At 44.7% G+C, this 19,786-nt stretch overlaps 1 protein-coding gene across 3 annotated transcripts; it reads right to left on the reverse strand.

The window, feature by feature from the left end:
- Window positions 1–2,511: 2,511 nt before the first annotated feature.
- tle5 (TLE family member 5, transcriptional modulator) lies at window positions 2,512–19,502 on the reverse strand. 3 transcript variants are annotated; one of them, XM_061296601.1, is made up of 8 exons: window positions 19,167–19,502; window positions 18,758–18,813; window positions 11,700–11,788; window positions 10,012–10,075; window positions 7,647–7,691; window positions 5,346–5,408; window positions 4,896–4,970; window positions 2,512–4,587 (listed from the first exon to the last, which is right to left on the reverse strand). In XM_061296601.1, the coding sequence occupies exons 2-8, from the start codon at window positions 18,782–18,784 to the stop codon at window positions 4,360–4,362; spliced, it is 591 nt and encodes a 196-aa protein (XP_061152585.1). In that variant the 5' UTR covers window positions 18,785–18,813; window positions 19,167–19,502; the 3' UTR covers window positions 2,512–4,359. The 3 variants fall into 3 exon arrangements, with proteins under 3 accessions (XP_061152585.1, XP_061152586.1, XP_061152584.1); XM_061296602.1 differs by having other exon boundaries at window positions 2,512–4,584; window positions 18,758–19,501; XM_061296600.1 differs by having other exon boundaries at window positions 18,758–19,501.
- Between the last annotated feature and the right edge of the window lie 284 nt (window positions 19,503–19,786).

The raw sequence follows: 19,786 nt of genomic DNA on the forward strand, positions 1-19,786 counted from the left end.
GAAGAGGCCTGGCTACAGCTGCAGCTATTGCATGCAGTTAGCCGGAGGTGTTTTCACACTTGGGCTGTGGATGATAGATGAAGGTCGTACAATGCGTGTATGAATTAGTGATGAGGATCGTGATGAAACAAACAACATAGCCCAGAAGGTATACAGAATATCACAAAGGAGACGCACATCACTTTTAGATGCTCGCTCGGCGGACAGAACCGGCCTGACATTGGAGTGAACTTGAAAATCCTCAGCACCAATTCACCACCACCTGTGACGCTTCTTGTTTTAGCAGTCCGGGTCCGCTTGATTTGTTTTGACAGACAGCAGAAGTTTGAAAGCGCACTTCAGATACCGATAGGATGCGTTATCCAGGGCATGCGGCAGCACCCGGCACAAAGGTTAGCATGTCCGTCTTGCAGTTTGGAGGGTTCTTGGTTTTGGGGCTTCATTCTGGCGTACCCGCCTTGGCCGCCAATTTCTAAGCAGTAACAACAGCAGCAAGACTAATCGTTCTTCCTGGAGGATAAAGAATATATGACTGTTATTTTGCCTGTCTACATGTGTTGCTGCATCTGGCTATGCATCTGGCGATGGAGACAACCAGAAGGGATGCGAGGCAAAGAGGGATGGGAAGACACAGAGTTAAAGGAAGAGAGGCAGATGGTTAGAAGGAGATAAAAACATGAGAATGGGAGGAGCAAGAGTGAGAAAGAGAAGAAGAGAAGGTCAGTTGAGTTAAAGAGGAGAGAGAGAGAAAGAGAGAGACAGCGAGAGAGAGCGAGTGAGAGTGTGTGTGAGCTCTCGCTGCTTCCTGCTGTTGCAGAGAAGCAGCTGCCACACGCACACACACACACACACACACACACACACAGATAAACACACACACGCACACATACACACTCACGGTGCTATGGGGATATGTGCAGAAAGCACAGACTGGGAGATTAGAAAAGCAGGCCAAGAGGACTCTTTCCCATGATGCATTAGCAGGAGCATCCGCATTAGACGAGCTATGTCAACACTGACTGCTGCTCCAGCTGAGGCCGAAGCACAAACCTGCCTGCAAGCACACACAAACACCTGCACACACAGTCTAATAAGGAGCTCATCATGGCATTTTCCTGGTGTGGACCAGATAAAACGGCCATGCAGTGACAGTTTTGATGTCAAGGTTTGTGTCACACAAAGATATAAAATATGAACACACACATACACACACCAATTAAAGCTCGTCCATGCATTTTTGTGTTATGAGAAAATGCAGCACCAAGTGTCCACACAATGGCAAGCAAATAGAGAAAAACAAGTTTGCAGAAACACAATCCAAAATGGCGAAAGGAGGTCAATAAAATTTAAAGACAAAATGTCCACACATTAAATGTGTAATGGGCTGTATCAGAAACAAAAACAAGAAAACAGACACACACGTATATGAGGGGCAATGACAGATGGCCTCCAACGCATCAGCAGCAACGTTTTAGAGTTAAAAAAAAAACTGAGGGAAGCTTTGAGGTTACAAAGATGAATCATGCACGAGTGAAGGAGCGAGGGAGTGACATGTTGTCAGGAAAGAAAGACGGTATACAAGACATCATATCAAGATGGATGGATAATGAAGGGATGGATGAAAGAATGGACGGATGGATGATTGACACCCTCCCACACCCCGGAGGAGGAGGGAAGTCACACAGCGTGGTGATAGACTGCGAGACAGGGTGAGGATGGAAGGTTGAACGGAGAGATGGAGTGGGACTCGGTAATCAAGGAAAGCGGGAGGACGGAGGGACGGATGGAAGACGAGTGCGCTCTCAATGAGTCAATCATGATTAATCAATGCGCTTTTCTCTCGTTGCGCTTCTCATTGTGCGCTAAATCATGTGCATTCATTTGTGCTTTTTTTGGTGTCAGTTGATCGACAACAAACGGGTTGATCAGATGTGGTGACGCAGCAAGTGATTCATTCCTCAAGGTTATTTAAGGACGCTCAAGTCCCAAGAGTTAACAACTAGTTGAGTAAGTGTGACAGCAGAGAAGTGAGAAGTGAGTGGCCAAGGGGACAGCAAGTCAGTGAGAGTTCGTGTGCGTGCTACCTTTGGCGATACTTCACGTGAAACAAGAGCTCCCCCTAGTGGACGTACAGGGAACAACAAGCATCTGACTCAGCAGGAATACGGTTGTCCAGTTATCTTTAAACGTCCTTTTCCAAGTAACTTATAATTTTATGTTTGGAATAACAACACGGCATATTTGTTCAAAAATATTGAAATGCTTCCCCCCCCAATCATTTAAAGCTAAAGTCTTTTTTTTTTTTTTTTTTTTTTTTTTTACAATGAAAAGTCCATTTTTAAGTCAAATTTCTTTAGACAAAAAAAACTAATACATTTATTTTTATACATACACAGCATAGAAAATTTAAGATAAGTAATTTTAGAAATATATTTTTGGATAAGCTGCTTTTTTAAAGAAAAATACATGATGAACTCAGTGAAGGTGAAAGAAAAGCGTGTGCAACGCCAGTTATGATTTGATTGACTTTATTTGTAAGGCACCAGAAGTCCTTCCTTACTGCACAACATTTCATATTATTTCACATAAATGTCTGCTGTACTTTTGATAGTTTGCTCTCCCCCCCCCCTTGTTGTTGTTTAAATGTAGGTATGATGTAGGACACAAAACATTTCCACTTTCAGGTTTTACATTATACACAAAATAAGTATTGAAAAAAATCAAAGGACCTTACAAAGCTTACAATGCTTGACGCTATGAGCTAAAAAGTTGCGAAATGAGAAGAGGGGGGAAAAGGGGGGGGCAAAGGTCACCCGCCTTAAACAGCAACAACCATCCAGATTATACTGTATGTACACATAAAGCTCTCTATGCATGCCCGAGTGTACGCTGAGGTCATCACCTCCAGTTATGTCAACTAATACATCAGGGTTTTTTTTCTATCAGGAGAGCCACAAGAAATGTATGAAAAATATGATGGTTATTCTTATTATTATTTGGGATAATGGGTTATGAGCTTTTTTTGTATGGCAGCTTGTGAAGCCACTAAAATAGACTACAATCCAACAAGTGCACTGATCACAAAAAGCTCCCTATAAAAAAAAAGATGATCAAATTTGCTTTCCCTGTGGATCATGCGTTAACGTGTGTGTGGTATGGCGACAATAAGCACAGCATGAAAGAGAGACGGGAGGATGATGTGCTGCACTCAACAGCAGGGACACGGATGTTGCTAAGTGCTAAGTTTGTAGAAAAGATGTAATCGAATAAAGTTCTGGTTGTACGCTTTTGAGAAAAGAAACTGGGTGACAAGTTTTTGGGGAGGTTATTGTTGAGAGAAATAAGTCAAAAAATTATGAGTCACATTTTCAGAAACAAAAGTGTGAGAATCAAAAGGTTTTGAAAGATGAATTGTCGGGAAAAAGCACTCTTAAGAAAACAGGAAAGAAAAATCAGGATATTACAAAGCTAAAGTTTAAAAAAAAAAAAGAACTTTAAAAAAACTTGCTGCTGTTTTGGTTAGCAACCAACTTCAAACATGATCACTCTTAACTCTTTAAAGTCCATCTGGGTGGACAATATTATCTAAATTGAGACAATTATACAACCCAATTCCACTCCAGGGCTGTTTACGCAACTCTATAGGTGCGGCTGTTTTGGGTAGCAGTGGAGTTACGATGTTCAGAAACATGCAATTGTAAAAGAAAGGAAATTTAGGAGTTTGATAGGCCAGATAAACAATTGCTGCGCTGACTATGATTGCTGTGTTCAAGAAAACTGGGAAAAGTTGACATTTCCTAAACGCAACTAAAACATTCATCAGATTATACGTTAGAAATTGGCTAAATTGGACATCGGCTTTTATCAGAACCCGTTCTACAGGAAAACTATGACTGAACAATAAATCAAATTCAAATCGACATTTCAAAGCAGTGGAATGAAAATGAAAATTTCAAATCGGCTGCAATTTGGAGGGGCGCTTCATTTCTGTTGCTTGGCGGGTCTGAAATGATGAATCAATTCAAAAAAGATTGATCAACCTATTATCATGCCTAATTCTATTATAATGCTCGATTCCCAGCGGTCTTGAATGCAGCGCCAGTGGTGATAAACGTGGGGAGGAGAAAAAGAGGGGGGAGGAGGAGAGAGGAAGTAGGAATAAAGAGCAGGAAGCTTCATCATTAAAACATTCAATAAAAAAGAGACATGAAAATATGGAGAAAGTCGCAGTCTGGCGAGAAGCTCAGAGGCCAATTTTTTTTCCCGCGGAGAAGAGCGCAAGTCAGGGTCTCGGCGGTGAAACCTCAAGAGAGAGAGAGAAATAGATAGACAGATAGACCGGGGGGGAGGGGGCACCACCTAGTCGGACTTGTCCCCGTCCTCCTCGCGGTGGCTGTCGGCGGCGTCCCGCGAGGCCTTCTCCTCCTTGGCCAGCTGAGCCTGGGAGGCCAGCAGGGAGGAGAGGGAAAAGAGGCCGGAGGAGGTGGTGACGGCGGGCAGGCTGGGCTGGCTCAGGCCCAGCGGCAGGGGGGTCATAGGCAGAGCCAGGCCCTGGAGCTGAGACAGCTGGTGGGCCTGGAGCTGCTGCTACACGGAACACAAGCGCACGCCACTTAGACTCCAGACGCCCACAAACGTCAAAGCCGCCCACGCCAAGGTGCTAATGGATCATGCGTGATAGTAAACAGGGTGGGACGATAAGAACCAGTAGCCTTGAGAGAAGCCCATTTGGTTAATAGTGAGGAAAGATGTTTTGGAGCCAAGTGGCCACCGTACCCTCAAACCAGCAATAAACGCTTGGAATGAAAAGAATACAAATGATAATGACATGCCGCCTCCCAGCGATTATCAAGCGCCGGGCCAAGCCCACGGGGCGTGGCGGCGGATCAACATACCCTTATGATGGAGTTCATCTCTGGGGGGGTGACCTGCTTGGCCCTCTCGATGGCTGCCAGGACCTGCTGCTGGTGCTGTGCATGGGCGGAGGGAGGACACAATGAAAGAACAGAGGGGAGGACGGCTTAGATCAATATCAATCTTACAAACACACACACACCCTGACACACCCGTATACACAAGCTTGGTGTGACATCAGTGAATGGATGGTGTGAAGTAATGATGATGATCAACCCCCTAGTGGTGAGATAGATAAGAATGGCTTATCTGAAGCCCACGGCTATTTATTATTACACGCACACACTTGTATGGTAGGTGGGGGCAGGAAATTGAGAATGCCGAAGGGAAGGGGTCAGCGTGGTGTAGAAGTAACAAGGCTGTGTCTTCTCACGCCTGGATGTTAAGGGTCTCGGCGTGAGGGTCGTGTGTGTGTGCGTGTGCGTGTATACCTCCTGAGACAGGTATGGGAGGACTTGTGCGCAGATCCCATTTAATCTCTTCACAATCTCAGCCTGTGGAGGAAAGGGTAAACAATAATTAGGTCAATTCTTTTCCAAAATAAAAAATAATATTATGGCTGGGATAGGCGAGAGCACGCTCGTGACACCGGTCAGGATAAGCAGTTCAGAGAAGGTTGGTTTGGTTTTCTTTCAAGGGAAGTGCTAAAAAACACGGGGGAGGGAAAAAACCCGAAGATAACCCAACGTTTAACCTTTAAACCCTCGACACACAAAAACAGCCATTTTGTGATTCCGAGCACACGCTCATTGGTATGAGCAACAGCAGGTATGACCTTCTCAAACTCGCACACACAAAAGCGTTGCTATCGTCCTCACACACGGCTCCATTATCACATTTGGCTGCTAATCACCCAATCCGAGCGAGAGATATGCAAATGAGCGCTAATGGTGTTAAAACGTAATCGGGGCGAGATGAGGCGAGAGTAGCGCTTATTAGGCATGCAGAGCACGACTGCCTCCTCCAATCAGGCGCTCGGCTCGGCTCACACGAACGTCTTAGTGGGGACTCGCCGCAAGCTAACAAATATTCCATTTTTCCCGGCGCTTTTATCTACGCTCCCTGTCATCTTCCCGAGCTTTGTTCCCCCGCCCCTCCCTTCCTCCACTCGTTTCTCTCTGGCAGACTTCTTCAAGTGTTGTTTCGGCGCCTCATCTCGCTGACAGCAGGAATATGGTACGCGCCGGGAAAGAAGAAAAGTGGACGTCAAAAGGCCGGACGGACGCGTCGTTTCAAGGATCATTAATTCGGCTCGGAGACTCCTTTGCTGCATTTTTTTATGGCAATTTAAACGAGGCACGATTGTAAAAAATGGAGGCATCTGTTCACAAGGGGGGGGGATCAAAGAGGAACACGTGTTCGAGTACATTTGCGTTACCGTACTTGTTAGGACTGACGTCTAGTGCAGTTTATAGAGATTGCCGTGGGCTATCATGCTAACGGGCTAGTCTGAGAACACGGAGGCGCTTGTAAAATTTGCTGCGTTCATTTCAGGATTTTCTGGTCTGAGCCCAGATTCAAACCCTGAATCGTAGCACTGCGAGGCAGACTTACGACCCACTTGGACACCATGTGACCCTGGGCCCGTATGTTTCCATTTTTATCGTTTCATAAGATAAAAGCGGTCGTTTTGACAAACGAAGGGATTTGAGAAAATTATTGAAGGCCCCATTGCGTGTGCTTTTCATTTCACGGTACAAATCAGATTTTCTCGAAGAGCTTCATGAAACGGAATAGAAAAGTAACGTCACTCCCAGCTCAACCTTTGACGAGCGGAAAGAGAAATGAGGACGAGAGAAACCGTACGGCCGTGGAGGAGGCTCGGGAGTGAAGTCTTTCTTGAGTGAAGGACGATGAAGAGGGATCGAGTGAAGGAGAAAACGTACGAGAGGAGGGAAATAGAGTCAGGGGTGGTGGGGGGAGTGGGAGGGGGCACAATGGGCCTCGACATGAACGCTCCCCCATGCTCGTTTCCACACATCCCCTTCCATTTCAACTCTCTAATGGAACTACTGCCTCTTCGCGTCTACTCACACAAAGAAATCACACACACACACTGACAAACCAATATCTACAGTATATTCACGCACACACTCACAACATAGCCTTCAAAAAAAGGGAGAACAAAAGAATGCACATGAGCAAGTGAGCACACATATGCAGCAGCACATGTCTTCTCGGAAGGTCTCAAAGGAGATAGATGGCCCGGTCTTGTAATTGTGATTTATTAGGCAATTATTGCTTCTTCCGATGTATTTTTTAAAATACACGTAAAGTGTATGATATAAAAACTATATCAGATCTGATGATGTTCACATGTGTCCATGAGTCAAGGCCAACATGGTTCTCCTCATCTGCCTGCCAGTGTATGCCATCAATCTCGTGTGTGTGTGTGTGTGTGTGTGTCCATAATCGCTCTTCTCCCTCCTGCAGCCGAAGCATAAATTACTGCCCGAGCTTCATCCCAAGCAGCTGACATATGAGCAAGCACAGGGAAGTCCTCAGACTTCCGTTCTCTGTTACAACTAAAGATTTTTCTTTGAATTCCACTTCTGTAAAGCTTGTACAGTTTTGAAACATTTGAGGGGGAAAATATGCCTCAAAATGATTTAAAAAGCAGTGGCAAAAATGGATATAAAGTAACAAAACCCCAGTGGTAGCTAATCTCTCTATTTGCAAAAGCAACATGCTATGCTAGCCAATAATATAATGTAGCAGAAGCAATGACTCACCTGTTTGTGCATCTCAATGTTGAGCCCGTAGGACATCTCATAGTACTGGATGGAAATAAGAGGAGACGTACAGTATTGCATCAAACACATTTTGATATGCAGTCGTTGCTTGATGTACAAGTTGAATTCATTCCAGGACCATACTTTTTTTGTTGAACTCAAACTACTCAAGCCATTTAGCATCATTGAACAAACTGTGCTTTTTAGTAATAAAAGAGAAACTATGATTAAAAAGTAAACAATTATTTCCTTTATACTTCAGTTCAATGGAAATTAATTGTGCTGCTCCTTAAGGTGTACGTGCATTGGCCAACAGGGGGCGGTATATAACACATGCATTCATACATACATAGACTTACATACCTTTTTATTATGTTTGTGTGATTTTTGTGAGATTTTTTTGGCTGACTTTTCATGTGGATTTTTTTTTAGACAGTGTAGTTTGAAAAACTCTTAAATTAGGTCACTCGTAAATTGAGGTACGGCTATAGTATATGTGAGGAGGTGACAATTATGTTTTTTTTTTTTTTTTATCAGGACATGATGCAAAAACTTTTGAAGCGGTGAGATGTAACCCGACATCCCAAAATGGCCTTCAGCGCTCTGATTTACGCAACAGACGTTCTGGTAACGATTTGGTAAATGAGCGGATACAAATGGCAAACAGGAAGTGGGCAGGAAAAGGAACGACAATAGACTGACAATAGAATGTTTTGTTTGTGTGTGTGCCTGTGTGTCTTATGTGTGCTGAGTGTTAATGAGAGGGCCACCCTCTAGGCGTAAACCCAGTTAATCACTCACTCAGTCTGCAGGAGGGACTGGCTCTGTGACTGGAAAACAAACACACACACACACATAAAAAACACCAAACACACACGCACACTCTGTTCAATCTGACACACATACACGATCTCTCACACGCACACACATTTTGTCTGTGCTTTGCAGTGTAGCAGCACACCAGCCCATGTGGAAGCTCCCTAAAGTAATTACAGCGCTTGGGAAATGGAGGTGCTGCCTACCGGGGGAGTGGGGGCAACCCGATATCGTATTAGAGAGGGTTTTGTGTGTGTGTGTGTGTGCGTGTGTGTGTGTGTGCAAGACCAGGCTTGCTCACAGAAGTGATAGAAAAGGAGGCTTTAAGCATTATTTTGTTCATTTCCGCTGAATACAACGTACGCAAACCAGGTTCTTTAACTAATGAGTGATCAGGAGTGATGCAGTATCTTCAACGCTGCTTAAACTAAAAATAAGCTTTTGGCAAATTTGGCTTGGCAGTCAGTAAGCAACTTCTGTTTTACAACTACTCTAGACGTTTGTAAACAACACACCACAGAATAGTTCTGGGTGTCATAAAAATTAGTTCGAGGCATGACCCCAAAAGTTTTTCTTTTTTATTATTACTATTTCTTTTGAAATCAAAAAGAAATTAAGATGAACAGTTCAACAGAGACCGCCTTGATTTGGGCAGACATGTGATATTAAAGCACCGCATTGGCTTTGGGCAAAATAAAAAAAGTGACCTTTTACCAAATAGCACGTGTTTACACAATTTTGCGTCTGACTGAATATGAGTGTGTACAGTTCAGTGTGTGCAGACAGATGGGAGGCCTCTAAGTGTGTGTGTGTGTGTGAGTGTGTGTGTGTGTGTGTGTGTCTCATGGTGGCAGGAGCAGTGTGGCGGCGCAGATTAGATGAGATTAAAGCCAGTCAGCGGATCAATTAGAGGCAAAACATCACAGGGCTACATTGCCAGCAACAATGAGATTAGCCCCGAGGTGGAGCATGTGTATGTGTGTGTGTGTGTGTGTGTGTGTGTGTGTGTGTGTGTGTGTGTGTGTGAGAGAACATGTATGTGGGGAGACAAAAAGGGCGGAGGGGGGCGCACAAGAGGGAACAAAGGGCTGCGAGCATTTAAAGGATTATCGTGTGCTCCGTTTCAACGGCGGTCTTGTTTTTGGGGGGATTGGGCGATTAGCTCGTTGGATCAACTCATTATTAGCGACGGGCAAAAAAAAACATGCTCAAGATGGACAAACATTGCATCGATTTAGGCATGTTGTTGTTCAACTCGCCCTGGACGAGGAATGTGTATTTACGTTAATTTGTACACTTTGACTTGGAGTCAGTCGTTGGACAATGTTTGTGTGCGGCCATGTTTAGTTGTGCTTTTTCATTTTGGCTTTGGCTGTTACTTTGGGGCGTGTCAGAGCAAAATATGCTTTTGTCGTTGTATTTTATTTTGGTTTTATGACTTAGTAGTCTGTTTATGATACTTGGGAATGTAAATACGTTCGTTAAAAACAACTTTGCCAATCAAAGATGGCAAAATGGTCCGGAATTTATACAAAATGGCTTCACTCACCATGATGTAATGACGTTGCATCTCCGACTTCTCACTGGCCAGCTTGTCACATTCCAGCTTCAGGCTGCGGAGGAAATAAGTCGAGCGGAGTCAGCAGCGGTCACTTTATCCCTCGTCACCTTCGTTTTCATCAGCACCTCCTCCTTTGTCGGCCATCTTAACCATCATGACTGTCCTCACCCTGACCTTCCAGATATTATAAGCGCAAACCAGCGTACAAAAAAAAAAAAAAGGCTGCTTTCCAAACCAGAAAGCAGGCAAGTCTAAAAATAGCATCGGCAGTAATCACGTCAGCGTTGATGACACGCGAGGCGACGGGACAAAAAGGAGGACACGTCAACAAGTCAGCCAGATGGTAAAATGAACACGACAGCGAGGAACGAGGGGGGGGGGGGGGCCGAAATCACCTCGCGTGCGTTTGATTGAAGGAGCCGGTGCCGACATGCCGGTGTGACAAGGTGTGATACCAAGCGAGGGCGGATAAGGCGGAGATGTTGTAAAGATATGCACAGACGCATGGCAGCTAGATCTAAAACCTGCTCGATGCTCTGCGTACATTGATGCTGTCTGCAACAATGAAAGCCGCCTGATCGTTCATGTGCGGTTAAAGCTGTCACATTGCGTCTAGGATAGTGTCTGGAGGAGATGTGTCAGAAAAGTTCCAGGACTGAGCTAGATTTGCATTCCATACGTCGTTGTCTTGTTCTCGCTGAGAAGCATCTTATCCACTTCCTGCTTCCCATGTGTACGTTTGTCGGCTTTGTGGTGTGTTGTCATGACAACCTACCCCCCCCCCAAGTCTACCTGGGATTGGCTGCTCATCAGCCGGCGGGCATGCACCGCTGCTCTCCAAAGACACTTTGATGGAGTTTTATTGCCGATTCTTCCGTCTCTAAATCGCTTGCGCTGTCATCTTTATTTTGATTGATGTATTCCCTGATCTATTTATGCATGGGACTGAGGGAAAAGGGGAATTAGGAGGAGGAGGAGGAAGATGGCAACAGATACAAAGGCGGCAACTATACCCAGGGGAACGCCTGTTGTACATTTTGCCTTTTAAAAGCTACAACGCTTCTTCTGTGACTGCCCCATTTTAACCCCAAGTCAACAGGCAACAAAAAAAAAGCAGCTTCCTTTCAACTGGGCTCTCTGATTGAGGTTAAATGCTGCTGCTCACAATTGAAGGAATCATAAAAAAAGATGCATGATGTCACTGCTCCTTTGCAAAGCTGTTCAAATAAAACAAAAGGAAAACGGATCGTCTTGGCACGGAAAATACGCCGGGCTTTCATCTGTCTTTGTTACGCTAGACACAAAAATAAACAAGAAGAAACCAGGAAGGAATGCAACCCGCACAAAGATGGTTCATCTTTCAGAACTGCCATCAAACACATCAGTTAGCGTTCTAAACAGCCGCTGTGGGGGGGAAGACTTCTTACGATAGAACGGCGAGATTAGGAAGGGAAACGGTAGCGGGGAGCTGAATGCAATTATAATAGAAAATCTACTTAGGGCTAAAAGCACCAATGGCTAAAACCAAACTAGCAGGGTTCTTACTTTCTGGACCTGGTCTTGACACCTCAATCAATGTCTTGTAAATAAGCCACAACATTACAGCTCCATACTGTGACAAATTAAATGAAGGCCACATCATTGGTAGCTGCTTGTTTTTATGTGGCCTCCCTCACCTGTGGTATTGTGCTTGGAGGAACTGGAACTCATCCTTGATCCTGTCACAGGAGTCGGATGTTGTGAATTTCAGCTGCTGCGATGAAGCCTGCCAAGGGAGGAAGAATGGTGTGAAAAGGCAGGAGGAAGTGGCGGGCCGAAAGGAGAGGAAAAAAAAAAAAAAAATCATTAAAAACACCAGCGCGAGATAGAGGGCTTTTTCAATGAAAGGTTTCGGGCCAGTGATCAGCAGCAGACGGCATAGCGAGCCAATGTGGATCACATCCAATTACACATTTAAGCGCAGAATGGAATGGAATGATAAACGGACAAAAAAATGCCCAAATATATATATATATAAGTATATAAATATTAAAAGTTTAACTGAAAAGAGCTGTTTGTTGTCATTTCCGAATAAAGTTAAGTCTCAAACTAAACTAAGAATTTAAAAAACAACACCATTTGGAACCGATTAATGGCATTTCTACTCATTTCAATGGGGACATGCGATTTGAGATAACGTTTTGTGCTTTAACAATGCAAAATGAGTCACACATTTGAGCGGTCACGCCTCACTCGCACGTCGCCTCATTCATGACAACCACAATGCACAATACAAGTAAACAAGGCAAAGTGGAATCGCTGCCAAATCTGCAACAGCAAGTGCGCTCCCACCCTTAATCACATAAAGGGCAGCGGTATTAACTATAAATGTTCCCCGAGCGCCACTTTGGATACGAACGTGCACCGGCTAGCCTTCACGTCAGTGTCCAAAGCAGTTTGTCACGGCCTCATATAGCAAGCGAGAACAATCACTCTTTCACCAGGCTTGACTGATGCGGTTTGTCGTCATTGTAAATCTGTCCGCATTTTCACCGCGGCGGCGACCCGCTCGCGTAAAGCCAACTAGGGGCAAAATCTCATTATTCCTCGCTAGTGTGCGTAATGGCTCACGTGGGAGAAGGTGACATTTTCTCACTAAAAATGGCACAGCGTTATTAGGAATGACTTGTCCTCTGCTGGCTGAGAAAAGCAGGCCTCGCTGCATTCACGAGAGCATGGCCGCAAAACACGAGACAGGAAAAGGTTGAATAAATGCGCACGAGGCAAACGATGAAATACGGTGAATGACTTTTAGACAAACGGTAGAGACACAAATAGTAGTGCTTAGCTGGCTATGGCATTAAACAGTTCCTTATCTGATCTGATATTCAATTTGAAATACTAGTACACAGCCACTGTAAGGTCAGATATTTAGCTGGCAAAAGAGAAGCTGGCGCTATATAAAGAAACAACACACATTTAAAACAAAACAAAAAAACAATCTATCACGCTGTTGCTTAGAGACTGTAAAAGCAAATAAGCTATTCTATTATCTCGCTGGACCGTGCTGGCGAGGAACAAACTCATCAAACGGCATCGCGGCTATTTGGTGCTGTGCCACGTTGAGCATGTGTCAACACAAGGCACTTAGCTGCAGGCGGGCTCGCACATCACGCTGTGATAACTGCTGCGTGTGTGTGTGTGTGTATAAATGTGTGTATTTGCATACAGGTTGGCCCTGGAGCCCAAGGATGGAGTTGCTGCCCCAGATCTTGTTTCCTCCCAGTGTAGCACAGTGTGTGCAACCATTTTAAACACCACGTTTTTTTTTGTGTGTGTGTGTGTTTTGCAGTCAACAGCCCCGGGTAGACCTTCCTGTTGCACGCAAAATTTGGGAGGTACACTAGATTGAGTAAACAGAGTTTGAAGGGAATCAGGATTGGCATGGAGATATTTCAGGATGTATTTGCGGACATCACCTTGCAGTTATGACGGGAAAAAAAACACACAAAAAAAAACAGCTGTCTATGTGCTCAACAACAGATGTACGGCCATGATGTGAATGAAATACCGACGTGATACGGCGACGTGTGCCATCTGCTGTGCCCAAAAAGGTGGCTGCATTCAAATTGGGTTTGTGCGAGAAAGAGCGTTGTTGAGCAACATGGATGCCAACATCCACGATACAAAGTGATGAGCTTGTATGAGGCACAAATATTCCCTGCCATGACTCATACAGCCCACTCTTCTTTGCATGCACAATTTGCATAGCGCGCGTGGACACACACAGACACACACACGTGCAGGCAGGCAGGCAGCACTTTAAATGTAGGACAACCTCTAATTCGATTCTGCCCCGCTCCTTTGAGACGTAATTAAAGCATTAAAAAGCTTTGTGCGCCGGCGAGGCAATTGAGACAGTCTTCGGCGAATAAATGGGATTCGTCGTTTCAGGAAATGACTGCCCCGCCTTCCTACCCATCCCACCTGAACCTCCACACACACACATGGCCTTCTTCTTGCCTCTTTACCCTGCCTCATCCGTGTGAAATCTACTGCGAGACCTTGTTTTTACACCACCGAACAGTCAACAAAGAGAAAGGAAAGAGATTAGCGCGCACACACATAAGGAGAGTACCAGCAGGATACATTGGGAAACATCCTCCTCAATATAAATCCTGCCTGAGGGTAGTGGGGTCGTATTTCCTGGAGCACTGTGCCTGGCTGTTTACATCTCACTTGGTGTGTGTGTGTGTGTTTTCGGAGCCTGACTAATAATGACTGGATGTTATCTCACTACCACTCTTTAAAGATCCACGCAAAGTGACTAATAGTTGGCCGTGTGGTGTTTACGAGATTCGAGGCTGTTCTGCGGAGCAGCATAGCAACGATTTGGTCAAGGACGACTTGATTGTGTTCGAAAAAAAGACTCCAGCGTGGGGGTGGACGGTAATAATATTTGTGGAAATTTACCAGTTGTATTCCAACTAAATAAACGGCAATGATGTGAATCCACATTTCTGGAAATTTAATTTTAATTTTTTTTTAATTTCTTCACACTTTGGGCTCCCTGTCCATTGGGACGCAGTTCGAAAACCAAGTGCAGTGTGAAAAGGTCTTTCTGCCTTTGGTACTCCGTCTGAAGTTGATAAAAGTGGCGTCTCAAAAACGCACTCAATCGGGCACTCGGACCTCCAGTGTAAATCCATCGAAAGAATAGTTCTAGTGATGTAGAAGTAGCAATATTGTAGCTTTGTTCAAGAACTTGGGTCAACGCAGCTGCTTCGAGTGTGTGCGTATTTATGTGTGTGTGTGTGTGTTTAGGCTGAGGTAAAGGATTGTGTCTTTAGCCGCTCTGGACAGGGGCTTTGGAGCGCAGAGAGAGCCTAATCCTGTTTGGGCCAGGAATTTGATTTTGATTATTATCTCTCACGGACCGAGCCAAGGCTTAGCCCAATCCCCCCCCCCCCCCCCCGCCTACCATCACCCTCCTCCCCTCACACCTCCCATTGCAGCCTGACAGAGTTGACCTCGTTAAGATGCTTTAAAGAGGATTATTCTACTTTTATCACTTGTGAGTGAGGTGCCCTTGCAAACACAGACTTGGCAAGGCTCGGCTCCCAGCTCGGCGCAACTATCTTGACCCCCGCATGCAAGGCCAGCCAAGCATGCGGTAAAAACACACACAAACATGACACTCGTGGCATGCTGCCCTGGAGACACGCATGGACAAAAAATGCGCACACGCACACACTGAAGTGACAATGTGGCTGTGGGGAGGCATTTAATAGCCCAACCTACAAACACACACACGAAGAAAGAGTGCAGAGATTGCAAAACCAAGGGAAATGGGCAATTTGTCAAGAGAGAGGCGAGAGGGGGGGGGGGTGGGCGGCACGACCAGGCCGACGGTTTGGAGAGTATGTCTGAGATTAAAGCCAGACATGTGGGGTGTTGGAGTGGGGGGGGCGCTAGGGGTTAAGATTACACCCCGTATACTTGGGCAGATGATTGATGTCTGCTTGTAAAAAGCAAGGTTATTACTCGCAACAACCCACAAGGGAGGGAAAGCAAAAGATTAATTCGCAAAGTTTCTAGCAAAGTGGTGATAGGCAGATTCTTGTACACTAATAACTTTGGATAATGAGCCACATGCTGCTTCACCAAAGACATCGCTCACATGACGCGGCTTCGACTTCATTCCGGATCACACGAAGAGAGGAAGGACACAAACAAACAAAGTGGTGTTATCGTCGGGGATGAAGCAACACCGTTCCACTCGGGGACGAACAAACAGAGCAACTAATTCTCTTGTCTGCCGCGATGCTATATGGCCTTGTGTTCTTGAGGTCTACGAGGGGCTCCGGCGGGGTTGAAGCCAGCTGGGCCAATCAAGCAACCCCTGTAGAGAGCTTTTTGTTCCTGCCCAGAGCACCGTTCTGCACCGGTGAAGGGTTAGCGCGACGCACCGTTGCCGCCAATCTAGCTTGCCGCGCTCCCCGCAGGCAACAAGCTGCTGAATACTGATGCAGCAAATATGCACTCAACAAGCGCAACGCAAATAAGAAGTCTTTTAAATTCAGGAGCATTTCTATTCCGTGAATACATAGGCTGTCAATTTTTAAGAATTTGTTCAATCTTCCACACATCAACATGCAGATGGATGCAGCGCACACTTTTACATTGTTAGACAACAGCAAGAATTTCTGCTTTTATGTATGCGTCGCGCTTGTTATATATTAGAGTTGCAACGATTCATCGAGAACTAATCGGTTCATTTTCCTTTGACTGCAATGAACGATTATTTAAAAAAATCTCTCTTTCTGCTACATCTTCTGCGCCACAATTTAGACCTGCTCCAAGATAGTCTAAGGTTTAACCTACTTTCATCACTAAATTGTCAGATGAGCCTCGGGTGTGTTAAGAAAACATCATTAGTCCAGCCAGAACACTCAGCCTGTCTACAAAACTCGCGCTCCGAGTGTTTCTGAATCCATTCATGGGTATGTTTTAGCTCTAATTGAGTCCGGGGCGGGGACGCCCCTCCCATTCAAGCCATCCTTGACAAAAATCAACATCACCTGTGACCCGTGTCGCCAACTTGGCGAGTCAAAAGCAAGCCTGATCCCCCCCACCACCACCCCCCTAGTGGGTGGGGAGGTGCACGTTTGTCATGCTAATCAGCTGGCCTAACCTTAATGACCCAGACATCTGCTGGTCCGTGTGTGTCAAGCACCCCCCAACCCACATTCAATCCCCCCCTAACATACAAAAAGAAGATAAGACCCTTGAGGCTGCTAAGAATGTGTGCCTGCGTGTGTGTGCGTCCTTGCAAGAATTATCAACAAGAGTCTATTTCTATTCACCGCAAATAAACACAACTCGGGTTTTGCACGCACACACTGCACACAAATGTGATGGGGAGGATTTGAGGAAGAGTGGTGGGGGTTATTTAATGGGCGAGACAGGGGACCCCCGGGATTGAGACTCCCTTCAACACACACACAGCCAGAGGTTTTAGAGGAAAGGCTGGGGGCTGCTCTGTTAATTCAAGTAGGATTCATAATGCCCCTGACCCTCCCACCACTATACCAGACCTGTGTGTGTGCACACGTGCATGTGTGAGCATGAATCTTTTTATACTCGTGTGGCACAAGATTGGTCTTTGTGTGCACGTTTTTTGCCCTGAGTCAAGACAAATGCTCAGACAACAAAGTCGTCACACCTCCGCACGGGTCAGGGAGTACAAAATAGGGATTTTAGCCGAGCTAGTATCGATAATATACCCACTGGGACCAAAGGGCCGGCGGCGAAGAAAAGGGCAGTGCGGGGTTCGAGTGTCTATCCCCAAATACAACAAAAGCACGGTTGAAATAGGGTTGAACGTTTTTTTTCTTTTTCCACTTGACTTGCATGCCACAAGCAGCTTTGTTGAATCTGCATTAGGATTAATCAAGTCAAAAAAAAAAAAAAAAAAAAGACAACAATATGCCAAATGCTATCAAGTGGGTCAGGCATCAAAAGAGGCTTTTTCCATCGCCACCACTATTAATCCAATGAACTGTGCCCGTAACCTGCGACTAGAGCGGATTACTAAACTAATTCATTGAAGAAGAAGAAAAAAAAAAAAAGAGGATTGGCATTTTGTGACTTCTTCCATGATGACACATCACCTTTTTGGATACATGCCTTAAATTAAAAAGTCACAAAAGGCTAAAGCAAAATGGTAGCTAATGGATGGACAAAAAAAAAAAAAAAAGACAAAGAAAAAGCTAATGGACATTTCTTCCCCTGCAAATGTCGGTGTAGATGCCAGAGACTCATAAAAAGGGAATAAAATGATGCCCGTGAGAAAGGCTGACTTATCTTGACACGCTTATCTATCCGAATGTCACAGACGTAGCTCATCTACAAGCCGGGTGACAGCTAAGGTGGCAGCACGCCGTGGCGCTAACGGGGAAGCTAACAGGTGCTTTGAGGGCCAATATCAAATTTGAATTGACTAGAAAATGTGTTTCATTTCTGGCTCTAATTTATAATCATGTGACTCAAATAGTCAAATGGGTGACTTTAAGGTTGACCTTTTGACATGACTTATTTTTATGTACAGTTGACATAGTTTGGATTGGACTGGCGGATCTTTTGCCTTTTATGCAAAGTTGGTGATGGGTTGTAATGTCACAATTTGCTGATCGGTCATTGATCGTACCCTCAAAATAAATGCCGGGGATGTTCTCTGCTGCCGTTGTTAATAATCCAAGATTTCGCTGCATTTACAGTCGTTTTTTTTTTTTTGTGCAATTTTTCCCCAATATTTTTAATTTGAGGGTCTAATAGTCTGCAATGGCCATAACACGTATAATTTTGGAATGTCTAAATGAGCACATAATGGGATTTGAATCCAAGATGTGCTGAGCAGGTCCACACCATGCCACCTGCTTTCAAACAATTGATCCCAATGTCAAATTTTCATTTTCAACTCCAACAATATAGCACAGGCCCACTTATGCTTGGCCAATGGTTGAGCGCATGCTGTGGACTGAGTCTTTGTTACCATGGCAACGCAAAATTTCGGGCTCCCAATTACTATAAAATACATTTGAATAAAATAACATGCACATGCATTTTAACACACAACAGCTCTTTTTGGGGAATATGTTTGGTTAAACATTTGATTATATAAGAACAATATTGAGCACTGCTGACAAAGCCAAATAGCAAGTTCACCACAAACGTAAAAAAGAAATTGACTTACTGAGTGTCTTGATTGTGGAAACATCATGTCAGTCCCTTGTTGTTGTCTTTTCGCCCCTAAATCCAAAAAAGCTCTGTGTTGATATTGTTCCTTTGTGCCTCCCCCCCCAAAAAATACTTCCAAGTGGAGCTGTCCAGCGTCAAGCTCACAGCTACCTAGCGAACCCCCCCGCCCCCCCACTCTCCAAAACGCACTCACCCTAACTCAAATAAAAATCCAAATTATGCCTTTAGTTTGGACTTGACGCCGTGGTTGGAGCTAACCACCGTGCATCTAAGCTAAGCTAGCTGTAATTCTTCCTCTTCCAAAAGCTGTCACTCAAAAATGATACCTCGCTCGGTAGAACATTTGGAATGACGCTTTTACACTCACTCAGCGTCAGCTTTAATAATAATAATAATAATCATACCCAAAAAGCAGCTATCTTGGAAAACGAACCAGGTCAAACAAGTTTGCTGGATGAAAAACGTGTGTGTGGGGGGGAATGCCAAAATGTCTGCTGGTTAGTTCAATCTCGTTTTTTACGTCCCAACTCGCGAGAGGAAAACAAGCCACAAAACACAGCAGCACTGGATGGGTCGCTAAAAAAAATAAAAATAAAACGCTGCCAACTTTCAGGAAAAAAAGCTTTCAAAAAAGTCGCATTGTCTTTCCTTGCGAAGTCAAATCTTGAGCGTCTGTCTTCTCCAAACCACGACGAGCTTCGCTGTGCCTGCACGCCCCTCGTAGAACTACACAGCCTAGTTCAGCCGGGAGAAGCACAGACCTACAAGCACAGACCTATAAGACAAAGATAGCAGCAAGATGCTTTTGCGCATGTCTGAGAAAATGGCGCCACTCTGTGGACATATAAGGGAATTGATGAAAAAAAGCAGTCCGTTTATATATTTTTATTAGTTGCGCTGATTCGATATGCTAATTCCTAATTACAAAATACTATCAGCAACTATAGGATATAATTTATATTATTTTATATTATTTTATTAATTATTAATATTGAAAAGTGACACGCATGGAAACGGAAGGTGC

This window comes from Syngnathus typhle, linkage group LG14 (genome assembly GCF_033458585.1).
Source record: "Syngnathus typhle isolate RoL2023-S1 ecotype Sweden linkage group LG14, RoL_Styp_1.0, whole genome shotgun sequence".
Classification (NCBI taxonomy): domain Eukaryota; kingdom Metazoa; phylum Chordata; class Actinopteri; order Syngnathiformes; family Syngnathidae; genus Syngnathus; species Syngnathus typhle.